The sequence below is a fragment of the Elephas maximus genome, chromosome X (genome assembly GCF_024166365.1).
Source record: "Elephas maximus indicus isolate mEleMax1 chromosome X, mEleMax1 primary haplotype, whole genome shotgun sequence".
Taxonomy (NCBI): Eukaryota; Metazoa; Chordata; class Mammalia; order Proboscidea; family Elephantidae; genus Elephas; species Elephas maximus.
Genome location: NC_064846.1, coordinates 161,270,920 through 161,298,651, shown reverse-complemented (window position 1 = coordinate 161,298,651; position 27,732 = coordinate 161,270,920). Strand labels below are relative to the sequence as shown.

The 27,732-nt window shown below is 39.3% G+C and overlaps 1 protein-coding gene across 1 annotated transcript in view; it reads right to left on the bottom strand.

The window, feature by feature from the left end:
• BEND2 (BEN domain containing 2) overlaps positions 1-27,732 on the bottom strand; it is a 77,800-nt gene that overhangs the window by 34,486 nt on the left and 15,582 nt on the right. The window contains exons 3-7 of the mRNA XM_049871565.1: positions 14,244-14,879; positions 6,844-6,969; positions 5,069-5,185; positions 4,059-4,184; positions 2,741-2,866 (exon numbers count right to left, since the gene is read on the bottom strand). Of these exons, the coding sequence (XP_049727522.1) occupies positions 2,741-2,866; positions 4,059-4,184; positions 5,069-5,185; positions 6,844-6,969; positions 14,244-14,879 (1,131 nt within the window). The remainder of the gene's footprint in view (positions 1-2,740; positions 2,867-4,058; positions 4,185-5,068; positions 5,186-6,843; positions 6,970-14,243; positions 14,880-27,732) is intronic.

Genomic DNA, 27,732 nt, shown 5'->3' with positions numbered 1-27,732 from the left:
ACCAGTGACAACACCAAATGCTGGTGAGGATGCAGAGAAACTGAATCACTCGTACCTTGCTGGGAGAAATATAAAATAGTGCAGCTACTCTGGAAATAGTTTGCTAGTTTCTTAAAAACTAAAAATGCAATTTATCACAGCACCTAGTAATTGCACTCTTGGGCATTTGTAATAGAGAAATGAAAACTTATGTTCACACAAAAATCTGTACACAAGCACTTCTATCAGCTTTACTTGTAATGGCCAAAACTAGAAACAACCCAGACGTCTTTCAACAAGTGAATGAATCAGCAACCATGGTACATCCATACCATGAAATACTAGCAAAATTAAACAACTCCACTGTCGTCGAGTCTCTTTGGACTCCTAGCGACCTCATAAGTTTCCAAGGCTGTAAATCTTTACGGAAACAGGCTGCCACATCTTTCTCCCGTGGAGCGGCTGATGGGTTTGAACTGCCCACCTTTCGGTTAGCAGTGGAATGTTAATACTAGTCAGCAATACAAACAGAGGATGAATCTCCATAGAATTATGCTGGGTGTAAAAAGGCAATCCCAAAAGATTACATGCTATGTAAGACCATTTATATAACATTCTTAAAATGACAGGATTATAAAGAGGGAGAACACATTAGTACTTGGAGGGGTTAGGGCAGGTGATGGGGAGGTGACAGGAAGGAGGCAGGTGTGGTTATAAACAGACATGAGGGATCATGGAAAGAATGAAACAGTTCTGTACCATGACTGTGGTGGAGAACACCCAAACATACACATGACAGAAAACTGCAGAGAACTAAACACATACATGCACGCTCACAAATAAATAGAACCATATGTGAGGACATCTGAATAAATCTATGGGTTTTATCAGTGTCAATGTTCCATTTGTATTATTTTACTATGTTTTTGCAAAATATAACCATTAGAAGAAATTGGGTAAAGGGTACACAGGATCTCTATTATTTCTCATGCCTGCAGGTGATTCCAAAATCATCTCGAAATGAAAAGTTTAATTTAAAAACTACAAATAGCTTGCGTTAAGAGCATTGTTGAATCTAGATTAGTGATACATGTCGTATGCATTATTTCAAACTCACCAAAAGTGGGAATGAGGAGGAGAGATGTTGAAGCAGTTTCTTGGCCACTGGCATTTTCCAATAAATTTGCACCCTTCATTAACTCAGGATTCAATTCCAGGCTGATTTCTGCTTTGAACAACATTTTGATCAGTAAAACATTTTCAAATGCTGGAAAGCAAGAAATCTCAACCATGATTTCTATCTCATGAATGACAATTCAGGGATGAAGGAGAGATAATGACATTTGCAGACCAAGGAAAACTAAAAATAATTGTAATTAATTAGGTGACTTACCCTTAGCAAACAGCTAACAGAAGATCTTCAAACAAAACGAAAAGGATGACAGAAGGAAATCTTGGAGCATGAGGAAGGAATAAGGAACAATGGAAAGAGCAGAAATAAGGACGCAGAGAAACTGGAGAACTCATACATTTCTGGGGGAGATGTAAGTGGTACAGCCACACACACAAAAAGTTGGGGAGTTTCTTATCATACGAAATAGGCAGTTACCCTATGACCCAGCAATTGCACTCTTGGGCATTCATGCAAGAAAAATGAAAACTTATGCTTGCCCAAAAACCTGTACATGAATGCTCCTAGCAGCTTTTATTGTAACAACCAAAAACTGGGACCAACGAGACATGCTCTAACGGGTGAAGGGTAAATGCATACCATGGGATAGTGCTCGGCAGTGAAAAGGAATGTGATCTGAGACTTTCCACAGGTAGCAAGTGAGCAAATGCTTAAGAAAAATGTTTCTTGCTGTTTGGTTTGTTTGTTATTGATCTTTAACCCATTATATTCCCAGCGCTGTTTCTTAGTGAAGAACCTGATTATTTAGAAAGTTGAGATAACTAAATTGAGTGATCTCAAATACACTTTTCTGATCTTTACAAGAGGAGTTAAAGATCTCAAAAGTCTTTTGCAACTCTAAAAGTGTATGTTTCCCAATACTATCTAAATAAAAAGGTGGTTATTTTTTTGCCTGCAGGGAAAAAAGGAATGACATATTGATATATGCCTCGACTTCAATGAATCTCCAAGGAATTTTGCTGACTTAGAAAAGTCAATCCCAAAGGTTATATGCTACATAATTCCATTTATATAACAATACTGAAGTGATAAATTATAGAGTTGGAGAACACATTAGCAGTTGCCAACAGTTACGGAGAGCGCAAGTTATTGGAGGAAATGTCAACTAGAGGGAGTTGGATGTGGTTGTAAAAGGCAACAGGAGGATGGTGGTGGTGATGGAACTATTCTCTGTCTTGACTGTAGTGCTAGAAATGTGAACCTCCACATATGCTAAAGCTGTATAAAACTAAATACACACTCATACCCATGCACACACAGAAACAAATACAAGAAAGACTGGGGATATCTCAATGAAGTCTGTGGACTGTATCACATCGATGTTTTGCTTATATTTTATCATAGTTTTACAAGATGTTACCGTTGGGGGACACTCGGTAATGGGCAGATGGGATTTCTCTGTATGATTTATTAAAACTGCTAGTGCAGCTAAAATTTTCAAGAGGAAACTTCTCATTTCCAATTAAACAATTTTTTTTACTTAGAAATGCTACTACTGGGTTGCATTAAGGGTGTTGATGAATCTAGATTAAATATTACTATTTGTAATATGCATCACTTCAAACTCACCAAAATTGGGAAGGTTGCAGAGAGAAGATGAAGGAGTATTTTCATCACTGTTATTTTCCAATGAAGGTGGATAATTCATTCCCTCAGGATTCTGTTTCATGATGGCTCCTATTTTATCCAGCATTTCTAAAGATAAAATATTTTTCAAGTGCTGTAAGAAAATTCTCACTTGTGTATTTTAAATCCAACAAAACTATCCTTCAGGACTGAAGAGAAAATTAAAGCTTTATCAGACACACACACACAAATCTACAAGTATTTGTCACTGCCTGGCTTACCCTGAAATAAAGGACAAAATAAAATCTTCAAAAAGAAAGGATATGAAGAAGGAAGGAATCCTGGAGCATGAGGGAGGAAGAAAGACAATAGAAAGAGCAGAGATACGCCTGCAGATAAACAAAAACATTCATACATTGCTGGTGGAGATGGAAAATGGTATAATCACTCCGGAAAACACTCTGGCCATTCCTCATAAAGCTAAAGATGCAATTACCATACAATCCAGCAATTGCACTCATGGGTAGTCAAACCAGAAGAATGAAAACTTACATTTTACAAATACCTGTACATCAGTGTTAATAGCAGCTTTAATCACAATAGCAAAAAATCTGAAAGCAATATTTCCTGCAATGTGACTGAATAAACAATCTGAGACATATTCATGCCATGGAATACTATTCATCAATAAAAACAGAAGGAACTACGGGTACACCGAACGGCCTGGGGCAGTCTTCAGCAAATTACGCTGCCTGCAAAAACAAATTCCAAAAGGTTACATACCATAGGATTTCCATTATCTAACAATCTTGAAGTGACAAAATATAGAGATGGAGAAAAGATCAGTGGTTGCCAGGAGTTATGGATGGCTTATGGGGGAATGGAATACAATGTGAGAAAGGATGAAATGATTATCAAAGGGCAATAAAGGGGATCCTTGTGGTGATGGAAATGGACTTTATCTTGACTGTGATGGTGGACATACAAACCTGTGGTCCTAAAACTGCACAGAACTAAACACACACACATACAAAGATGCAATTAAAACTGAGTACATAGCCATAAGATGTGAGGATTGTATAATGTCAATACCCTAGTTGTGATATTTTCTATAGTTATGCAAGATGTTATAGTTTGGGCAAATGGGTAAAGTGTGAACAGGATCTCTCCGTATTACTTCTTACAACTGCATGTGAATCTCGAATTATCTCAAAATAAAAAGCTTAATAAAAAAAAAAAGAGCTACCAGTATCTTGCATTAAGGATGTTGATGACTCTAGATTAAATAGCATTGCCTGTATATGTATCACTTCAAACTCACCACCACTGGGCGTGATGTAGATATGTGAACAGGAAGCACACTGGCCACTCTCATTTCCCAATAAGGCTGAGTAATTCATCGTCTCCGGGTCCTTTTCCAGGCTGGGTTCGCCTTCTTCCAACATTTCTATGGGAAAAACAGAAATACGGATACAGAGAAAAGGGATCACTCATACATGCTAGTGGAAATATAAAAAGGTACAGGCACTCTTGAAAAGAGTTTAGCACTCTCAAAACAAGTTATTAACACAGGACCCAGCAATTGCATTTCTAGGCATTCATGCCACAAAAATGTAAACTTATATTTACACAAAAACCTGTATATCAGTGCTCACGGCAGCTTTTCTAATTGCCAAAATCAGGGAAAATATCCAGATGTCCCTTAACAGGTGAACGGTTAAACACAGACACACACAACTCCTTCAATCTCCAAATAATTTTGGTTAGTGAAAAAAGCCAATCACAAATGATTACATACTGTGTGATTCCATTTATATAACATTCTTGAAGTTAACAAAATTACAGAGATGGAGATTACTGGTTGCCACAAGTTAGAGATGGGGCAGGGGTTAGGGAAGGGTGAATGGAATGAGGTGGGTATAGCTATAAAAGGGCAATATGAGGGATCCCTGTAATGATGAATGTGTTCTGCATCTTGACTACGGTGGTGGACATACAGACCTATGCATGTGAATAAACTGAATAGAATTAAACACACACACACAATGAACAGAAGTACAACTGAGGATCTATTAATACAATCTGCGGATTTTACCAATGTCAATACCCAGTTATGATATTTTAGTATAATTTTGCAATATGTTATCGCTGGGGGAAATGGATAAGCACCAACAGGATCTCTCTGTATTATTACTTACACATGCATGTGAATCCACAATTATCTCAAATAAAAAGTTTAAATTAAAAAGAGCTACCACTAGCTTGTAATAAGGATGTTGATGAATCTAGATTAAATAGAGCTACTTATAATAGGCATCACTTCAAACTCACCAACACTGGGAGGGATGGAAACAGATGATGAGGCAGTAACTTGGCCAATGCTAGTTCCCAATAAAGTTGGGTAATACACTGTCTGAAGATTGTCTCCCAGGCTGGTGTCTTCATTTCCTAAAATTTGATAAGTAAAATATTCTCAAGTGCCAGAAGACAGGATCTCTCAACCACAAATTCTATATTGAGCTAAATTATGCTTCAAGAACAAAGGGGAAATGGCATTCCCACAGGAGGGAAAACTAAAAGAAACTATACCTAGCTGACTTACCCTTAGAGAAAAACTAAAGGAACATCCTCAAACACAAAAGATAGGATGAAGGGAGGAATCTTAAAGCATCAGGAAGAAAGAAAGAACAATGAAAATAGAAGACATATGCATTCAGAGAAACTGGGTCATTCATACATTACTGATGGGAGAGTACAATAGTACAGCCACTCTTTAAAAGTTTAGCAGTTCCTAATTGCACTCTTGGACATTCATCTCATATAAATGAAAACTTATGTTTAAACAAAAACTAGTACATGAATGTTTACAGCATCTTTACTTGTAAAAGCCAAAAAAAGGAAAAAACCCAGCTGTTCATCAACAGGTACATCCATTCCCCCATACGCCATCCATAACTCCTGGCAACCACTCATCTTTTCTCCATCCCTATATTTTGTCACTTCAAGATTGTTAGATAATGGAAATCCTATGGCATGTAACCTTTCGGAATGTGTTTTTGCAGCCAGCGTACATCCATACCATGGAATAGTACCTGAGAATAAAAAGGAAGGAACTACTGATACATGCAACAACTGGCAAGAATCTCCAAAGAATTATGTTTAGTGAAAAAAGCCAATCCCAAAAGCTTACATAGTATATGATTCCATCTACATAACAATATTGAACTGAACAAACAACAGAGAGGGTAGTCAGATCAGAGGTTATCAGAGCTTGGGATGAGGCAGGGGAGGGGAAGAAGGTGACTGGGAAAGGTGGTTGTGGTTTTAAAAGGACAATACGGAGGATCCATGTGTTGACGGAATGTTCTCTATGATGACTGTGGTGGTGGATATACATACTGATTCATATGAGAAAATTGCATTAAACTAAATACATGCACAAAAGGAGCCCTGGTCACACAATGGTTAAGCCCTTGGCTGCTAACTGAAAGGTCGATGGTTTGAACTGAACCCACCCAGCGGATTCGCGGGAGAAAAGATCTGGTGATCTGCTTCTGTAAAGATTACAGACTAGAAAACCCTATAGGCAGTTCTACTCTGTTATAATAGTCGTTATGTGGTCGGTGCGGTGGTTAAGCACTCAGCTGTTAACAAAAAGGTTGGCAATTCCAACCCACCAGCCACTCCACGGGATAAAGATGTGGCAGTCTGCATCCATAAAGTTTTACAGCCTTGAAAACTGTATGAGGCACTTCTGCTTTGTCCTGTAGTGTCTATACGAGTCAGAATCGACTCAACAGCATACGACGACGACAAATACATGCTTTTTACAGACACAAGCATACAATCATAGATTGTACGAGTGTCAATACCCTAGCTGTTATATTTTACTATCATTTGGAAGATGTTATCAGTGAGGGGAATTGGGTAAAGCATAAATGGGATTTGTGTCTGTCTACATTATTTCATACAACTGGCATATGAATCTAAAACTACCTCAAAATAAAAATTTAATTCAAAAAATAGCTACCATTAGCTTATATTAAGGGCACTGATGAATCTAGATTAAATAGTGTCATTTGTAATATGTATCATTTCAAACTCACCATCATTGGGTAGGCTGCAGACAGATGAAGAGGAAGTACCTTGACCACTCTCATTTCCCAGTAAGGTTGGATAATTCATTGTCTCAGGGATGTTTTCCTGGCTGGTTCCAGCTTTTTCCGGCATTTCTACAGGAAAAACATTTTTCAAGTTGTTAAAAAAAAAAACTCAACCGTGTGTTCTATAACCAGCGAAACTATCCTTCAGGAACGCAGGGGAAATGAAAACATTCTCACATAAAGAAAAGCTAAAAGTATTTGCCACAAGCAGACTTACCCTAAAGTATGGTTATAGGGAAATCTTCAAATAGAAAGGATGGGATGATAGAAGGAATCTTAGAGCATCAGGAAGAACAATGGAAAGGGTAGAAATATGGATGTGGAGAAACTGGATCACTCATACATTGCTGGTGGGAATAGAAAATGGTACAGCCACTGTGGGGAAAGGTATGGTAGTTTCTTATAAAACTAAACATGCTATAAGACCCAGAAATTACACACCTGAGCATTCGTGCCAGAAAAATGAAAACTAACTTTTACGCAAAACCTGTACCTGAATTTTCATAGCACCTTTAGTACTAATAACCAAAAAACTGAGGGGAAAAATTTCCTTCAATAGGTGAATGGTTAAGTAAGCAGTGGTACATTTGCACCATGGAATAGCACTGTGAAGTGCACAAAGCAATTTGGCCTTTCATTCTCGATTCCTGACAGCCAGACTACTCAGGGACCTGATACTGACTAAGCCTCAAGAAGCATGACACAATTTACCGTGGCCGTGTGCTGAGGCCAACAAAAACTTTGGGAGATGGTGGCTCGGTGGAGGTTCCAGGTTGGTGACCATGCAAGGGGAAGGGTAGCACTATCCTCTTTGGAACATGGAAGCTCTGCGCTGGGACCATTCCCAGACCTCACCCTATGAGTCTCTTCATTTGTATCCTTTACTGTTACATTAAAGTTATTTCAGATATGGTATCTCCCATGTGCTCTGTGAGCTGTTCCAGCAAATATTGTACCCAAAGGAGCAGGCGGAGCTGGCCGATCTGATGTGGATGGAGTCATGTGGACTTTCTAGTTTGTAGCCAATACCCCCTGACCCAGCCCCAGGTGACTGGGGATGAGAGAAAGAAGGGGCCAGCTTGCCCGAAGTGGAAGAAGTCAAGAGGAAATCCTAAGTTTGTGCCTGGTACCCACTGACCCAGACGCAGGTAGCTTGGGGTGGCAGGGGGGCAGGGGCATACTGTGTGAGCAGCTAGAGTCTGAACTGTACAGGGAAGGGAAGCTGATATTTCCATAGTACACAGTTGGCATGTGGAGTGGAATTTGTTATCTACCACACAATTTGGCGTCAGAGGTAGATGATCTTAGTCTCCCTGGACTGTTACATACAATTGGCATAGCCAGCAGGATTCACTTGAGCAGCCCAGCTGCACGAGTACTCAGTAATAAAAAGGCAGGAAATACTGCAACATGCAACAACTTGTTTGAATCACCAAACAATTTTGGTTAGTGAAAAAAGGCAATCAGAAAAGATTACATATTACATGATTCCATTTATATAACATTCTTGAAGTAACGAAATTATAGACATGGAGAAGAGATCAGTGGTTGCCACGAGTTAGGGTCAGGGCAGGGGGGTAGGGAAGGGTGAACAGAGTGAGGTGGATATGGCTATAAAAGGGCAATATGAAAGATCCTTGTGGTGATGCAAGTGTTCTGCATCTTGACATGGTGGTGGACATACAAACCTACAAGTAAATCAACTGGAGAGAACACACACAAACACACACACACACAAATGGGTACAAGGAAAACTGGGAACACAGAATAATATATGTGGATTGTATCAATGTAAATCTACTTGTGATTTTTACTGTAGTTTTACACGGTGTTGTAGTTGGGGGAAATGGGTAAAGCATAAAAGGGATCTCCCTGTATTACTTCTTACAACTGCATGTGCATCTAAAATGATCTCAAAATAAAAGTTCAAAAAAACACAATGTTCAAGGCACATATTCTTCACTAGTTAAGCTACACTACTGTTTGGTTTTAAGAAGACCTCAGGGAATATTTTTCATTTAAGGTTTAAAGATCAGCTCAGAGCAAGTTTCAAGGGTTCATCTATCCTCCGTGGCTCCAGAAAGTCTGGATTCCATGAAAATTTGAAATTCTGTTCTGCGTTTTTATGCCTTTTGATCAGGATTCTTCTACAGAATCTTTGGTCAAGAGTAGTGGTAGCTGGGCACCACCCAGATCTTCTGATCTCATGGCAAAGGAGGTAGTTGTTCATGGAGGCAATTAGCCATATATCCATTTGATCCTCCTATTCCTGACTCCCCTTCTTCCTCTGCTGCTCCAGATGAATAGTTAACTGTTGTGCCTTGGATGGATATTCTCAAGTTATTAAGACCCCAGGCACCACCAACAAACTAGAAGGTAGAACAAAAGAACTAGACGTGTTATTAGGCCAATTAACTGGGGTATCAATCTGTACGGCACCAAACTGACAACGATTCCAAAGATTAGATAGGAAACTTAGGGGGCAGTGAGTTTATGTTAACGGGGAGGAACAACTTGGAAAAAGAGGGTGCGAATGGTTACACAACTCGAAAAAGGTAATTATTGTTGCTGAATTGTACATGTAGAAATTGCTGAATTGGTGTATCTTCTGCTGTGTATATTCTCAACACAAAAATAAAACAAATTTTAAAAATTCAATTTAAAAAAGACCTACCACTAGCATGTTACAAGGACATTGATGAATCTAGATTAAATACTGCTGCATGTGCTATATATTATTCTGAACTCACTAAAATTGGGAGAGATTGAGAGAGCTGAAGAGGTGGTATCATGGCTATTGTCATTTGAGTAATTCACTGTCTCAGGGTTCTTTTCCAGGCTGATGTCAGCTTTTCCCAATATTTCTGTAAGTAAAATGTTTTCAAGTGCTGTAAGACAAAACTCTTCACTGCAAATTCTATATTGGGTGAAACAATACTTCAGGAAAGAAGATGAAATAAAGATAACTTCACACGAAAGCAAACTAAAAGAATTTGTCTCTAGTCAACTTACCTTTAAAAAAAGGCTAACGGAAAATCTTCAAACAGAAAGGATACAATGAAAGAGGGCACCTTGGAGCATCATAAAGGAAGAAAAAATCAGTAGAAAGAACAGAAGTATAGATGGGGAGAAACTGGACCACTCATATATTCCTTCTGGGACTACAAAATAGTACAGCCTCTGGTACAATTAACACATGACCCAGCAATGCATATGAATGTTCTTAACAGCTTTACTCCTAAGAGCTAAAAACTGGAGGGAAAAAATCTCCTTCAATGGATAAATGGTTAAACCATGATACACCCATACCGTGGAACAGCACTCAGCAACAAAAAGGAAGGAATTATTGCTATTTGAGGAAGACCTTCAAGGAGATGGACTGACACAGTGGCTGCAGCAATGGGCTGAAACATACCAATGATTGTGAGGATGGTGCAGGATTTCATTCTGTCGCACACAGACTCACTATAAGTCGAAATCAACTCGACAGCACCTAACAGCAACACTGATACTCATAACAACATGAATGAATCTCCAGGGAATTATGCTAAATGGAAAAAGTGAACACCAGAACGTTACATTCTTTGAGCCCAGTTATACGATAATATTGAAGTGACAAAATTATGCTGTTGTTAGCTATCATCCAGTAGGTTTCAACTCATAGTGACCTTATGTACCACAGAACGAAACACTGCCCAGTCCTGCACCACGCTCACAATCGTTGTTATGCTTCAGCCCACTGTTGCAGCCACTGTGTCAATCCATGTCGTTGAGGGTCTTCCTCTCTTTCGCTAACCCTCTACCAAGCATGATGTCCTTCTCCAGGGAATAATCCTTCCTGACAACATGTCCAAAGTATGTAAGACGCAGTCTAGCCATCCCTGCTTCTAAGGAGCATTCTGGCTGTACTTCTTCCAAGACAGATTTGGTTGTCCTTTTGGCGGTCCATGGTATATTCAATATTCTTCACCAACACCACAATTCAAAGGCATCAATTCTTCTTCGGTCTTCCTTATTCATTGTCCAGCTTTCACATGCATATGATGCAATTAAAAATACCATGGCTTGGGTCAGGTGCACCTTAGTCTTCAAAGTGACATCTTTGCTCTTGAACACTTTGAAGAGGTCCTTTGCAGCAGATTTGCCCAATGCAATGTGTCTTTTGATTTCTTGACTGCTGCTTCCGTGGGTGTTGATTCTGGATCCAAGTAAAATGAAATCCTTGACAACGTCAGTCTTTTCTCCGTTTACCATGATGTGGCTTATTGGTCCAGTTCTGAAGGTTTTTGTTTTCTTTACATTGAGGTGTAATCCATAATGAAGGCTATGGATTTTGATCTTCATCAGTAAGTGCTTCAAGTCCTCTTCACTTTCAGCAAGCAAGGTTGCGTCATCTGTGTGATGCAGGTTGTTAATGAGTCCTCCAATCCTGATGCCCCGTTCTTCTTCATACAGTACAGCTTCTCAGATTATTTGCTCAGCATGCACACCGAATAGGTATGGTGAAAGGGTACAACCCCAACAAACACCTTTCCTGACTTTAAACCATCTCTTTGTTCTGTCCGAACAACTGCCTCTTGATCTATATACAGGTTCCTCACGAACACAATTAAGTGTTCCAGAATTCCCGTTCTTTGGAATGTTATCCAGAATTTGTTATGATCCACACAGTCGAATGCCTCTGCGTACTCAATAAAACACAGGTAAAAATCCTTCTGTATTCTCTGCTTTCGGCCAGGATCCATCTGACATCAGCAATGATATCCCTGGTTCTATGTCCTCTTCTGAATCTGACCTGAATTTCTGGCAGTTCCCTGTCGATATACTGTTGCAGCCAATTTTGAATGATCTTCAGCAAAATTTTACTTGCAAGTGATATTAATGATATTGTTCTATAATTTCCATATTTGGTTGGACCACCTTTCTTGGGAATAGGCATTAAATATGGGTCTCTTCCAGTCAGTTGGCCAGGTAGCTGTCTTGCAAAGTTCTTGGCAGAGACAAGTGAGCACTTCCAGCACTGCATCTCTTTGTTGAAACATCTCAATTGATATCCCATCGATTCCTGGAGCCTTGTTTTTCTCCGATGCCTTCAGTGCAGTTTGGACTTCTTCCTTCACTACCATCGGTTCCTGACCATATGTCACCTCCTGAAATGGTTGAACATAAACTAATTCTTTTTGGTATAATGACTCTATGTATTCCTTCCATCCTCTTTTGATGCTTCTGTGTTAATATTTTCCCCATAGAATCCTTCACTATTACAACTTGAGGCTTGAATTTTTTCTTCAGTTCTTTCAGCTTGAGAAATGCCAAGCGTGTTCTTCCCTTTTGGTTTTCTATCTCCAGCTCTTTGCACATGTCATTATAATACTTTGTCTTCTCAAGCCACCCTTTGAAATATTCTGTTCAGTTCTTTTACTTCATTTCTTCCTTTTGCTTTAGCTGCTCAACATTCAAAAGCAAGTTTCAGAGTCTCCTCTCACATCCATCTTGGTCTTTTCTTCTTTTCCTGTCATTTCAATGACCTCTTGCTTTCTTCATGTATGATGTCCTTGATGTCATTCCACAACTTGTCTGGTTTTTGGTCATTAGTGTTCAACACGTCATATCTATTGAGATGCTCTCCAAATCCAGGTGGGATATGATCAAGGTGGTACTTTGATTCTCATGGACTTGTTCTAATTTTCTAATGTTCCAATTTTCAAGTTTCAGCTTGAACTTGCATATGAGCAATTGATAGTCTGTCCCACAGTCTGCCTCTGGCCTTGTTCTGACTGATGTTGAGCTTTTCCATCGTCTCTTTCCACGGATATAGTCGATTTGGCTCCTGTGTTTTCTATCTGGTGAAGTCCATGTGTACAGTCACTGTTTATGTTGGTGAAAAAAGGTATTTGCAATGAAGAAGTAGTTGGTCTTGCAAAATTCTATCATGCGATTTCCGGCATCATTTCTATCACCAAAGCCGTATTTTCCATCTACTGACCCTTCTTCGTTTCCAACGTTCGCATTCCAATCACCACTAATTATCAATGCATCCTGATCACATGTTCAATCAATTTCAGACTGCTGAAGCTGGTAAAAATCTTCAATTTCTTCATCTTTGGCCTTAGTGGTTGGTGCATAAATTTGAATAACAGTCGTATTAACTGGGCTTCCTTGTAGGTGTATGGATATTATCCTATCACTGACAGCATTGTACTTCAGGATAGATCTTGAAATGTTCTTTTTGAGGATGAATGAAACACCACTCCTCTTCAAGTTGTCATCCCCTGCATAGTAGACCATATGATTGTCTGATTCAAAATGGACAATAGCAGTTCATTTCAGCTCTCTAATGCCAAGAATATCAATGTTTATGCATTCCATTTCATTTTTGACGATTTCCAATTTTCCTAGATTCATACTTCGTACATTCCAGGTTCCGATTATTAATGGATGTTTGCAGCTGTTTCTTCTCATTTTGAGTTGTGCCTCATCAGCAAATGAAGGTCCCGAAAGCTTGACTCCATCCACATCATTAAGGTTAACTCTACTTTGAAGAGGCAGCTCTTCCCCACTCATCTTTTGAGTGCCTTCCAACCTGGGGGGCTCATCCTCCAGCACTGTATCAGACAATGTTCCGCTGCTATTCATAAGGTTTTCACTGGCTAATTCTTTTCAGAAGTAGACTGCTGGGTCCTTCTTCCTAGTCTTAGTTTGGAAACTCAGCTGAAACCTGTCCTCCATGGGTGACCCTGCTGGTATCTGAATACTAGAGGCATGGCTTCCAGTATCACAGCAACATGCAAACCCCCACAGTATGACAAACTGAGAGACACGTGGGGGTACAAAATTACAGAGCTGGAAAACAGATCAGTGGTTGCCAACATCAGGGACAGGGGAGTGGTAGAGGGAAGGGGTACTGGTGGGTGATGGGTATAGTCATAAAATGGCAATGGAAGGGATTCTTGTGGCAATGAAAATGTTTTGTATCTTGACTATGGTACTGGACATACAAACCTAATCACGTGATAAAACTGTATAGAATTAAAGTCATACACACACACACACACACACACACACAAATGAATACAAGTCAAACTTGGAGAGCAGAATAAGATCTGTGGATCGTATCAACATCATTACCTTAGTTGTGATATTTTACTAAGTTTTGCGAGGAGTTACCATTATGGGAAATTGGGTAAAGATGATCTCGCTGTAGTATTTCTTACAACTGCATCTTAATCGAAAATAATCTCAATATAAAACATGTAGTTTAAAAATAGTTATCACTACCTTGCATTAAGGACATTCATGAATCTAGCTAAGGAAGTACGACATATGTGTCATTTCAAACTCACCAAAATTGGGAGGGATGCAGAGAGATGACAAGGTAGTATCCGTGTTTCCACTGCTATTTTCCAGTGAAGCTGAGCAATTCATTATCTCAGGGTTATTTGCCAGACTGCTCTGTCTTTGTGGTAGCATGGCTGTTGGTACTCCTACTGCAGCTCTGGCAGATGAGACGTTGGTGTTATTTTCAGCATCTTCATTGAAAAAGTAGGACATTATAGCAAGACAAGGATATGGGTTGCCTCCTGTGAAATGTGGCTGTAACGAACGTGCAGAGATGATTTTGGGAGGAGGTGGACTCTCCCTGTGGACCTCCTGATGCTCACTGAGGACTTGCTCCTGCTCCCTGAGGACTGGTTCCTCCCCCATGAGAACTGGCTCTACCATTCTGAGGACCGGCTCCTCCATTTTGAGGGTTGGCTCCTGCTCCCTGTGGACCTCCTCCTGCTCCCTAAGGACTGACTCCTGCTCCCTGTGAACCTCCTCCTGCTCCTTGAGGACCGGCTCCTGCTCCCTGTGGACCTCGGCCTCCACTATGAACACTGGCTCCACCCTGAAGGCTGGCTGCTGCAGTTCAGGGCATGCTGCTGGCTGAAAAGATGTTCCTACAAGGTCGGTCTGAGCATAGGTACTCTGCTTTTGCTCTGGTAAAGATGGGTGACAATTTCCCTGTCCAAAGTGAAAAAAAAAAAAGTTAGGCAATTTTCTTCGGTTCTTTGGCTTTAATTTCTCCATACTGAAGTATATGCTCAAAACTTTTTGTGCAAATCTAGATGACCTCTAAAACAATACAAACCCAGTACAAATCAACTGTGGATAAAAATAGAAATTAAAAAGATGGTAAATGCATTAATACTTATTTTCCTTGCAACATTATTTTCCATCCTTAAGGATAAATGCTGTATTTCAATTATATGATTCTGAGTCCTGTTCAATCCTATATTCTAATTGCATTTTATTACATCAGGGTTACAAATATAAAAAATACTCACTGTCATTTATTTATCAAACTTAAACTTTAGCATTCTTCCAACAGAATTTTATTCCACCATCTGCTACTAAAGTATAGATCTGCTTTGCTAGTCTCACAGAGTTTTATTAGTTCTCTATTACATCTAACTGATTGGTATCTTTAGGAACCGTGGGTTTATCAGAGTTGTAAAAATATTTTTATGACACTTACATGTTTTAGTAATGAGTGTTCCTCCCAAGAATGGTACGTTTTTGAAACAATTCCACAAAGCTCATTAACCTGCCTATTCGTCTTTTCAATAAGCTCTTGCAAAACCTATTATAATAAAAAATACTTTAGTTCTTACTTCAAAAGAAAAGTAACATAGTAAAATACCATCAAGCCAAATTCTAACTCCTAGAAAGTTAGTTCTCAAGCTGTCAGACATTTCTTGTTTCCCACTTGATAACTGGCTTTAAGTGACCTACTGCCTGAGTGGCTAAGAAGCCCCAACCTTCTAGTAAACTACTCTATTTCACACAGGCATTGAAAGGAGCTTGAATACTGGAAAGCAAGTTTGCCACAATTCCTATAACCCATCACATTTATGGCAAGGTCCTTTCACATCAAGAGGGTACAGCTGTCGGAAAGGAATTTTCTAATCTGTTAAAAGGCCCAAGAGTCTCCCTCGTGTGAACTAAGAGGCAGTGAGCTATCAGATGTGGAGAGAACACTAAACCAAATATAACAGTTCTGACTTCTGCCTTCGAAGTCGTTTAAAATCACGCAACCAACAATTAACCTTACAAACCCTTTGAGTACATGCCCCCTGAATGCCAATGCGGTATATGTCACTGAATTTTTCTTGGAATACACAGAAATGTCATTTGGGCAAAAATGCACTAAAATAATAGGCCAGAAACATTTCTTCATTGCCTCATTCATTCATTCATTCAAATAAACATTTATTGAGGGCCTACCACCTGTCAGAACTACTTTGCTGGGCACCAGGACCAGGGACATAAAAGAAACACTCCCTGCCCTAAAGGAAACCCCATTTTGGTTGGGGAGGGAAACAAGAAACTATTTCAATAGACAAAGTGCTTCACAGCCCAGAACAGCAGATCTCAAAGTGTGTCCCTGGACGGGCAGCACCGACATCACCTGTGAGCTTGTTAGAAATGCACAGTCTCAGGCTCCACCCCAGACCTACTGAACCAGGAACCTCAGAGCGGGGGTGGGGTCTGCGGTTTAACAAGCCTTCCAGGTGATGCTGATACACTCTAAAGTGTGAGAAGCATTAGCCAATTGCATTGTGGTACATATTGCAGGCTCCAGGGGAACAAGGTCCTGGCTGTAATCCTAGATCTTCCCTGCTTATCAGCTGTGTAACTTTGGGCAAGATACTCGAGTTCTCTGTGCTTCAATTTCCTTATGTATAGAATCAGGATGAAAATATCTGTCAAAGTTCTCATGAGGACTAAATGAAGTGCTATGGGCATGATGACTAACAGTATTCAATAGTCTATTATTATTATTACTATTCGTGGTGTTATCACTATCACTACCACCACCAGTGTCATGACACAAGTAAGAACAGGAGGCTAAGCATGCACAGAAGAGTGAAAGCTGGCAGTCATGAAAGGCTTTTGAGAGGTGATGACTGAGTTGAAAAGTAAAACAAGAGAAGGTGTTCACTAGGTGAAGATGCGTGGAAGGGCACACAGGGCAGAAGGGATAGCATATTCCAAACTACCAAAACATGAACGAGCATAATATATTTAGGGAACCATTCCTAGTTTACTGTAGAGTGTGAGACGTGGAGGAAAAGTGTTGAAAGGAGGCTGAGGAGGCAAGTAGCACCACATTTAGCTTTTTACTCTGAAGGCAGAAGAAACTGAAGTATGGGAGAGACATGAGTCAGACTTGTCTTTAAAAAGCTCAAAATGAAAAATGATGAGAGCCTGGATCAAGGCAGTGGTGGCTAGGATGGAAATGAAACTGTACTGAGGAAAGAACCATCAGTACTAATGAATGATAGGCTAGGGCTGAGGAAGAGGGAAAGGTAGGCAAGGACCAGGGCTTCAAACTGGTTCAGTGTGGACAGAACCCCTGCTGAGAATTTGTATTTCTAGCAAGGTCCTAGGAAGTTATACATAAGAATCACCTGGGGCTCTTGTTAAATGTAGATTCTGATCAGTATACCTGGGGTGGAAATGCAAGTTCTCAGCAGCAGTTTGAACAGGAACAAACCAGTTCAAAGCCCTGTCAAGGACAATGCCTGTATTTCTGGTTTAAGTGATTAAGTAGATGATGGTAGGTATTCTGACAGAGGAAATATGGAAAAGAAAGTGGGTTTTAGAGAACAGACGATGAATTCACAATTTTGCATACATTATATAGCATTATCCAGCAGACAGTTAAAATACATACATAATTCTGGAGCTAAAGAGAGCAGTATAGGCTAAAGACATAGATTTGGGAGTCAGAACTATACTGAACCAAGACCACAGGCGAAGAGGAAATCTCTCAGGTAGATTATTTAGACTGACCAGAAAAGAACCAATGGATAGTACAAGTGAACTTAGAAGATGTAATATCAGAAACAGAAAAACACTTTTAATAATCCAAATAGTATGCTCAAAGAGATTCAAGGGGGCATAACATATCCATAAAACAAGAACATAATGCTATAAAAGAGGGGCAACTGGGAAACGAGAATAAATTATTGAAATTTATAAATCTACCCAAAAAAATCAATAGAAAAGCAGACAGATAAAGTCAGGGGTATCTCCCAGAACACTTCATAGGCTGAAGGGTCAGAAAATGATATAAACATTAAGCACTGACGATACAGAAGCTGTCACAGCCAATCAGAAGTCGGTTCAGGTAGAGGGAACAGAGAACATGGAAAATGAGGAAATGGGAGAAAAAAATCTACCAGAGCTAAAGAACACAAATCTTCAGCTTGAAAGGGCCCATGTAGTGCTAAGCAGGACAGAGAGAGAATAAAGAAAATATTCTAAAAGTCTCCAAAGAGACAGAAAAAATTTCACTTATGCAGAATCATAATACTAACAGACTTCTCAACAATATGGATGTTAAAAAAGAATTTCTATGGGAAAATAATTTTGAACCTAAAATTCCACACTCAGTATGAATCACAAAAACACTTTCAGATATGCAAAAAATCTGAAACTTTACCCCATAAGCACTTTTCTGTAAAAACAAATTTAAGAGTTACTTAAGTAAAAATGAAAAAGAAAATAGCAGGGGTATCCAAGAATCAGGAAGATATAGTATGTTGGTTTTCTAGGGCTGCCATAACAAAGTATCACAAACTTGGTGGCTTATAAGAACAGAAACAAATTGTCTCAGTTTTCTGGAGGCTAAGAGTCCAAAACCAGGGTGTTGGCCATGTCGACTCCTTCTGAGGTTTTGAGGGAGTATCTGTTCCATGACACTCTCCTGACTTCTGGTGACATGTGGCAACCCCAGGCGTTCTTTGGCTTGTAGCTCCAATCTCTGCCTCCATCATCACATGGCCATCTTCCCTCTGAGTCTCTCTGTCACTTCTCTTTTGTAAGAACACCACTCAGATTGGATTAGGGCCCACTCTACTCCAGTATGATCTCATGTTAACTGATAACATCTTCAAAGATTCTATTTCCACAAAGTCACACTCACAGGTACCAGGGATTAGTGCCTCAACATATCTTTTGGGGGGACATAATTCAATTCATAACACATGGGGTCCAAGAAAACAGTGGACAAAAGAAAAAAGTACTGAGATGACAATTATGTCTATGATGTAATTGGCTCAGCTCAAAACAGGAAGGGTTTTTGAAAATGGCTTCAAGAAGAAAGTAGATTCAACATGGAAAATTACTCTGAATCTTAAAAATTCTAACAATGAGATTAAAAAGGCATATTTTTTCATTCAACAAGAAAAATAAAAGGTATGATATGAATCAAAATAAAACAATTTCAAATTGTGAAGTAAATGCTTCATAACTTAAGTTCTACAGAGAAACGCTGGACACAAATGAACAAGAGCGTATGATTCCTAACTGCTTTTATAAAGGAGCTCAGGAAGCTTTTTACTAAGGGAAGCGGCATGCTGGGGAAAGCCCCAAAATGTTGAGTTCATAGCTAAAATGAAACAATCTCTACAGGGTTTCAACAGCTAATTTGAACAGGGAGAAGAAAGAATTAGCAAAACTGATAAGGAAACTGAGTACACCCAGTCTGAGGAGCAGAAAGAAGAAAAAAAAAAAAGAATGAACAGAGCATCAAAATACATGAGGCAAAAACTGACAGAACTGCAAGGAGAAACAGACGAATCCACTACTATAGTTGGAGACTTTAACACCTCTCTATCAGTACTTGACAGATCCGACAGGCAGAAAATCAATAAGGATATACTTGAACTGAATAGCACCATCAATCAACTGGATCTAATTGGCATTTATAAAATATTTCATCCAACAACGGTAGAATACACATTCTTCTCAATCTCAAAAGGGAACATTCACTAAGACAGACCATATCCTGGCCCATAAAACACACTTCAACAAATTTAAAAGAACAGAGACCATACAAAGTATGCTCTCAAACCATAATGAAATTCAGCCAGAAATCAACAGAAAGATAACTAGAAAATCCCCAAACTTTTGGAGATTAAACAACTCACTTCTAAATAACACATGGGTCAAAGAAGTAGTATCAAGAAAAGTTTTTAAATATTTTGAACTAAATAAAAATAACAACTTATCAAAATTTGTGGGATGCACCCACTTTGGAGAGTGGCGTCTGGGGTCTTAAACGCTAGCAAGCAGCCATCTAAGATGCATCAATTGGTCTCAGCCCACCTGGAGCAGAGGAGAATGAACACCAAAGACACAAGGTAATTATGAGGCCAAGAGACAGAAAGGGCCACATAAACCAGAGACTACATCAGCCTGAGACCAGAAGAACTAGGTGGTGCCCGGCTACAACCAATGACTGACCTGACAAGGAACACAACAGAGAACCCCTGAGGGAGCAGGAGAGCAGTGGGATGCAGGCCCCAAATTCTCATAAAAAGACCAGACTTAATGGTCTGACTGAGATTAGAAGGACCCCAGAGGTAATGGTCCCCAGACCGTCTGTTAGCCCAAAACAGGAAACATTCCCAAAGCCAACTCTTCAGACAGGGATTGGACTGGGCTATGGGATAGAAAATGATACTGGTGAAGAGTGAGCTCCTTGCATCAAGTAGACACATGAGACTATGTAGGCAGCTCCTGTCTGGAGAAGTGATGAGAGAGGGGGGCAGAAGCTGGCCAAATGGACATGAAAATAAGAGTGGAAGGAAGGAGTGTGCTGTCTCATCAGAGGGAGAGCAACCTGGAGTATATAGCAAGGTGTATGTAAGTTTTTGTATGAAAGACTGACTTGGTTTGTGAACTTTCCCTTAAAGCACACTAAAAATTAAAAACAAAAGTTTGTGGGATGCATCAAAAGCAGTACTTAGACAGAAATTAATAGCCGTGAATACATATATTTAAAAAAAAAAGAGAGATACTTACAATGACATTAAAAAAATAGCTTCTGAGGCTACTTATGTACAACCAAAAACCTCATGGGATTTGATTCCTTGGTTTTGGAGGTTTAAGGTCATGGTTTCATGGGACATCCCAGTTAATTGTTCTAATAATGTGTTTAGTGCTTCTGTTCTACCTCCTAGTTCATTGTGTGGTGCCTGGGATCTTAAAAGCTTGCAAGCCGCCATCCAAGGCACAACAATTGGTCTCTATTCACCTACAGTAAAAGAGGAAGAAGGAGAGTCAGGAATAAGAGGGGGTAAGAAATCGGTGGCTAACTGCATCCATGAACAACTGCCTCCTTTGCCATGAGACCAGAAGAACTGTATGGTGCCCAGCTACCATTTCTGAACATTTTGATCAAAGATGCCATAGAAGAATCCTGATCAAAAGGGAGAAAATACAGAACAGGAATTTCAAATCTCATGCACTTTAGACTTTCTGGAGCCATGTAGTGTGGATGAACCCCTGAAATTATTGTCCTGAGATAATCTTTAAAGTTTAAACCAAAAATATCCCCCGCTATCTTAAACCCAAACAATAGTTTAGTTTAACCAGTAAAAGAGGCCTGCCTTATCTCCTGTCTGGAGGGGAGATAAGAGAGCAGAGGGGGTCAGAAGCTGGCCGAATGGACACGAAAAGAGAGAGTGAAAGGAAGGAGTGTGCTGTCTCATTAGGGGGAGTGCAATTAGGAGTACATAGCAAGGTGTATATAAATTTTTGTATGAGAGACTGACTGGATTTGTAAACTTTCACTTAAATTAAAAAAAAAAAGCCCTGCCTTGAGCATCATGCTCTTTTAACAACTATCCATATGGGATCAAATTGACAATAGCAACTCAAAGATTAGATAGGAACCTTAGGGGGCAGTGAGTTTATGTTAATGAGGGAGGAACAATTCAGAAAAGGAGGGTGAGAATGGTTGCATAGCTCAAAGAATGTAATCAATGTCACTAAACTGCACATGTAAAAACTGTTGAACTGCTGTATGTTTTGCTGTGTATATCCTCAATGTCAACAACAAAATAAATTAAATTTAGGGGAAAAAAAGAAAGAAAGATCTGAAACAGTCATCTAAGCTCGCACCTTAGGAAACTCAAAAAAGAGCAAAGTAAATCCAAAGTATGCTGAAGAAAGCAAATAATAAAAATTAAAGCAGAAATCAATGAAACTGAAAACAGGAAATTAATAGAGAAATAAAAGAAACAAACAGCTGGCTCTTTAAAAAGATCAATGAAATTACTAAAACTCCAGCCAGACTAACCAAGAATAAAAGAAGATATATATTACTAACATCATAAATGTTAAAGAGGAGTCAATACAACTGATCCATGGACATCAAAGGATAAAAAAGGTGTATTATGAACAACCCTATGGCCAAATTTGATAACTTTGATGAAATGGACCAATTCTTTGATAGACACAATCTACCAAAACTCACACAAGAAGAAGGCAAATCTGAACAGGCTTGTATCTATTAAAGAAATTCAAGTAACAATAACCTTCCAAAACAGAAAGCGCCGGTTTCACTGGGGAATTCTACCAAACATTTAAAGAAGAAATGATACCATTTCTCTACAATCTCGACCAGAAAACAGAAAAAGCCCATCGCCCATTGCCTTCAAGAAAATAGAAGCAGAGGGAAAACATCCTAATGCATTCTATGAGGCCAGCATTACCCTAATACCAAAACCAGGCAAAGGCATTACAAGAAAGGAAAAGTACACACCAATATCTCTCAGGAACATATATGCAACAACCCTCAAGAAAATATTAGCAAATTGAATACAAACAGCATATAAAAAGAATTATACACCACAACCAAGTGGGATTGATACCAGGTATATATAGTGGGAAGGAAGAAGTAAAACTGTTTGCAGAGGGTATGATTGTCTACAAGGAAAATCTCAAAGAATCTACCAAAAAATTCCTGGAGCTAATAAGCAATTCTAGCAAGGCTGCAGGACTCAAGGTTAATATAGAGAAGTCAATTGCCTTCTGTCTTGGTCACCTAGTGCTGCTATAACAGAAATACCACAAGTGGATGGTTTTAACAAAGAGAAGTTTATTCTCTCACAGTCCAGTAGGCTAGCAGTCCAAATTCGGGGTGTTGACTACAGGGGAAGGCTTTCTCTCTCTGTCAGCTTTGCAGGAAAGTCCTTGTGATGCACCAGTCTTCCCTTGGTCTGGGAGCATCTCAGCGCAGGAACCTCAGGTCCAAAGGGCATGCTCTGCTCCCGGGACTGCTTTCTTGGTGCTATGAGGTTCCCCTGTCTCTCTGCTGGCTTCTCTCTTTTATATTTCAAAGCAGATTGGTTTAAGACACTACCTAATCTTGTAGACCTCCATCAATATAACTGCTTGTAATCCATCTTATTATATCATAGTGATACAATTTACAACGTAAAGGAAAATCATATAAAATGGTGGACAATCACACAATACTGAGAATCATGGCCCAGCTAAGTTGACAGATACTTTTGGGGAACACAATTCAATCCATGACACCTTCCCACATACCATCAATGAACAATTGGAATTTGCAATTAAACCACAGTATCATTTACATTAGCACCAAAAAACGAAACCCAAAAACTCATTGCCGTCGAGTTGATTTCAACTCATAGTGGCCCTACAGGACAGATCAGAACTGCCCCATAGGGTTTCCAAGGCTGTAAACCTTTATGGAAACAGACTGCCACATCTTTCTACTATGGAGCTGCTGGTGATTTTGCTCCGCCGACCTTTCGGTTGGCAGCCGAGCACTGTGCCACCAGGTGTCTTCAAGGTTCACCCATATTGTGTCATGCATCGAGATTTCATTTCTCTTTATGGCTGGGTAGTATGCCACTGTGTGTATATACCACATTTTGTTGATCCATTCATATGTTGATGGACATTTAGGTTGTTTCCACCTTCTGTGAATACTGCTGCAATGAATATTGGTGTACAGGTTTCTACATGTGTTTCTGCTTTAAAATCTTTGCACACCGTGAATAACAATGGTTGCATAACATGAAGATTATAATCAACATCACTGAATTATAAGTGTAAAAATTGTTGAATTGGCAAATGTTTAATCATGTATATTTTCACCACAATTAAAAAAAAAGAGAGTACAAGTATATTATTTAGATTTTGTTAGAAACCACAAGAATTCAAAATAAAAACTACTAAAAGTGGTTACCTCATGGCACCTGGCTACCATTACTGAACATTTTGATCAAAGACTCTATAGAAGAATTCTTATTGAAAGGGGGAAAATGCAGAACAGAATTTCACTTCTCATGGACCCCAGACTTTCTGGAGCTGTGGAGCCTGGATGAACCCCTAAACCACTGCCCTGAGATAATCTTTAAACCTATTCACTGAAGTCTTCTTAAAACCAAACAATAGTTTAGCTTAACTGGCAAAAAATTTTCTGCCTTGAGTATTATGCTTTTAATAACTATACGGGATCAAAGTGACAATGGCAACTTAAAAGATTAGATAAGAACCTCAGGGGGCAGTGAGTTTACGTTAATGGGAGAGGAACAACTCAGAAAGAGTGTGAGAATGGTTGCACAACTCAAAGAATGTAATCAATGTCACTGAACGGTACACGTAGAAACTGTTGAATTGGCGTATGTTTTGTACGTGTGTGCTGTATACATTCTCAACAAGAACAAATAATTTTTTTAAGTGGTTACCTCCGGGGTATAGGGCTGAGAGTGGGGAAAGGGTGGGGACTCTTGTTTTGTATAAACCCACTCTCTACTGTTTCGGCTTTTCTTTGAACTATGTACATGTTTTATAATTAACAAAGACTGAAAATTGGAAGCCAGATGTTTGGATAATGAATACAAATGATGTTCAAAAAACTTGGGTTATCAAGGGAAAGAGAGAGTATGAGACTTAAAGATGAATGGAAGCCCAAGAGAAGCAATTTTTTTTAAGCTATGGAGAATATGCTAAGGGAAAGATTGATAGAGATAGAGGTAAAAGATACTGGAGAGAGAGGGTGACCATCGAAGAGACCATTGTCTCTGAGTGCAACGGAAAGAAGGTCAGGTGCAGAAACCAGTGAACATGTTAGCCTTAGATGGAGGTCAGAAGAGGGGCAGAGTCAGGCAAGCTGGTTGGCTGTGGGGAGAGGAATCAAGGCTTGAAGGTTGTTACTGCTCCCTACCGTACATTTTCTCCATGAAATAAGAGGTAAAGAATAAGAGGTCTGAAGCTAGTGAAGCCAGTGATGGATGGGCAAGGGAGCTGATAGAGAGGTGCTGAAGGATCCAACAGGGCTGGACAAGAAGAGGTGGAATGATCCAGAGCTGGAGTTTTACTAACAAGGATGCTGGGCAAGGTTAACTGTTAAAAAGAAAAAAAAAGTTTGAAGTGATACACCATGTGGTCTGGAATGGTAATGGCAAGAGGTGAAGAAAGGAGAGCCAGCTTATCAGGAGACATGGAGAGGATTCCTTATGGCTCATTTCAGCAGTATAACTTTGGAAACTGGGCGTTCCTTATCGTCCAGCAAATCTTGCACAATTGCTTAGAGGACCCTGGCAGATCAGTGTAAATCTAGGTCATCATGGATGCTTAGGTATGTTATCAGGCAGGCCAGGGATAGCCCTGCTCAAAGTCAGAGCCCTCTCCAAGACACTACTCTGTACATCCTTCCCTCAGAACAGAAGATACATGTTCCTTTAATCATTCTACTTCCTTTCTCAGGGTAATCGTGACAGTCATGTAAGCATTTTTACTTTTCAAAGTAGTTTATTCAAGAAGCATTATATGTTAACAAACATGTTTTTAATAAACTGTTCATTACCTCTGGGGTATGCAGTTCCCCAGATCCCTGGTAATCACATACCTCTATCAATCTCTTCCAACATGCGAATTTTTTTTAATCCCCTCAATACTACGTGATATATACTCTTAAAAAAAAATTGTGGGCTGTCATTTTGTGTCAGTTGAGATATCCTGACATGCGTTTAGACACATACTAAATTTCATCCAAATCAGCCAATTTCCTTAAAATATTATGTTGGAGAAATCAATTATTGACCCAGTCTAAATGAAAAAGATATAATTACATTTGATCAATTATACTACTTTGTAAGTAAAAAGCTACAAAAACTTTATTTTTATTTCAAAATTTTCACCTGGGGATACTGTTCTAACTAGGATTTTTTTTTTTAATGGCCCACAATTGGGTAATAACAACACATAACTTCACACAGCAAAATTTCTATTAATAGTATACTGATATTACATGGGATAAAGAAAATTTAGGCCAATGTTTTGGAAACCATATTTGAGAGACAGAACTTTGATACCTCACAACAGTGTTGGATTTCCGTAAGTTGTTTTCAATGATTTTACTGTAGGAGAGGTTCAGATACATTGGTCTCCTATTAATATTATAAAAATAAGTAGTTAATGCTTAACATCACTAGGAGCCAAATTAAGCACTAGAGAAAAATAACACTTTATTCTAATTGTTTTTTCACCTATGTTCTAAAAGGATTTCAGAAGTCTTATATTGAAGCAGAGATAAAGTAAAAATCAAAGCATCCTTAATGTGAGAATGAAAAAGACAAGAGCCAATTAATAAACGGAGTAAGGAAAGAGTTATTATATAAGAAGCCAGGTTTAGAAAAGCTACTGAGTATCAGAATGAACCCATAGCCTTTAATATGTACAAAGACAGACCTAGAAATATAGATTTATGTATCTGTACAGATTAGTATACATACATGTATTTCCTAGCTCTGTCCTCTAAAAGGGCCTAGGATCTAGGACACTCCGGCAGTAATAAGCACTCCTAACATCTAGATCTTGGTTTCTAAATACCATTCTCCAATTAAAGGAGCCAGGGCTCCTTGGAGAAACGTGAATTCCAGCACTGAACAAGGAAAATACAGATAAGCCTGGAATATCTTCTAAAGCTGGAAAATAAAGTACACCAAAAGGCCATAGTCACCAACTGGAAGGATCTCCCAAGGGCCAAAGAATCTCATCAATAAAATAAATAATCTTACTATTGGATTAAAACTCACACCATATCCATGAGCCTATATTGATAGAAATATATATAGTTGAATAAATAAATAAAGGGGAAGAAAAGATGCCTCTTCCTTATAAATGAACTCCAATTAATAAATATAAAAGGAATGAAGGATATCAAGAGTCATCACTAGACAAACACCACAGTAATAATCGCTGCAGGTAAAATCCATGAATGGATCCTAACTTAATTCAGTGGGTGGACGGCTGAGGATGAACAGGGTGTATCCGCAGTTTCAGAGTACTCCCTTCTCACCCAAGATATTTGTCAACTACAAAGACAGTAGCCTTACAATGGAGAAATCCAGAAGGTACCATGTGTCATGGGTTAAACTGTATGCCCCCCAAATATCTGTCAACTTGACTAGGTCATGATTCCCTTGTATGACTGTCTACCATTTTATCTTCTGATGTGATCTCCCTATGTGTTATAAATCCTATCAGCATGATGTAATAAGATGGATTAGTGGCAGTTATACTGATGAGGTCTACAAGATTAAGTAGTGTCTTAAGCCAATCTGTTTTGAGATATAAAAGAGAGGAGGGAGCAGAGAGACATGGGGACCTCATAGCACCAAGAAAGCAGTCCCGGGAGCAGAGCATGTCCTTTGGACCTGAGGTTCTTGTGCTGAGATGCTCCCAGACCAAGGGAAGGCTGATGACAAGGACCTTCTCCCAGAGCCAACAGAGAGAGAAATCACCCCCTGGAGTCGTCACCCTGAATTCACACTTCTAGCCTACTGGACCGTGAAGAGAATAAACTTGTCTTTGTTAACGCCATCCACTTGTGGTATTTCTGTTATAGCAGCACTAGGTGACTAAGACACCATGTTAACCAAGTGATCAATGTTAACATCACCAATAATAAGACATATCGACACCATATACCCCTTGATATGATTTAACAAAACA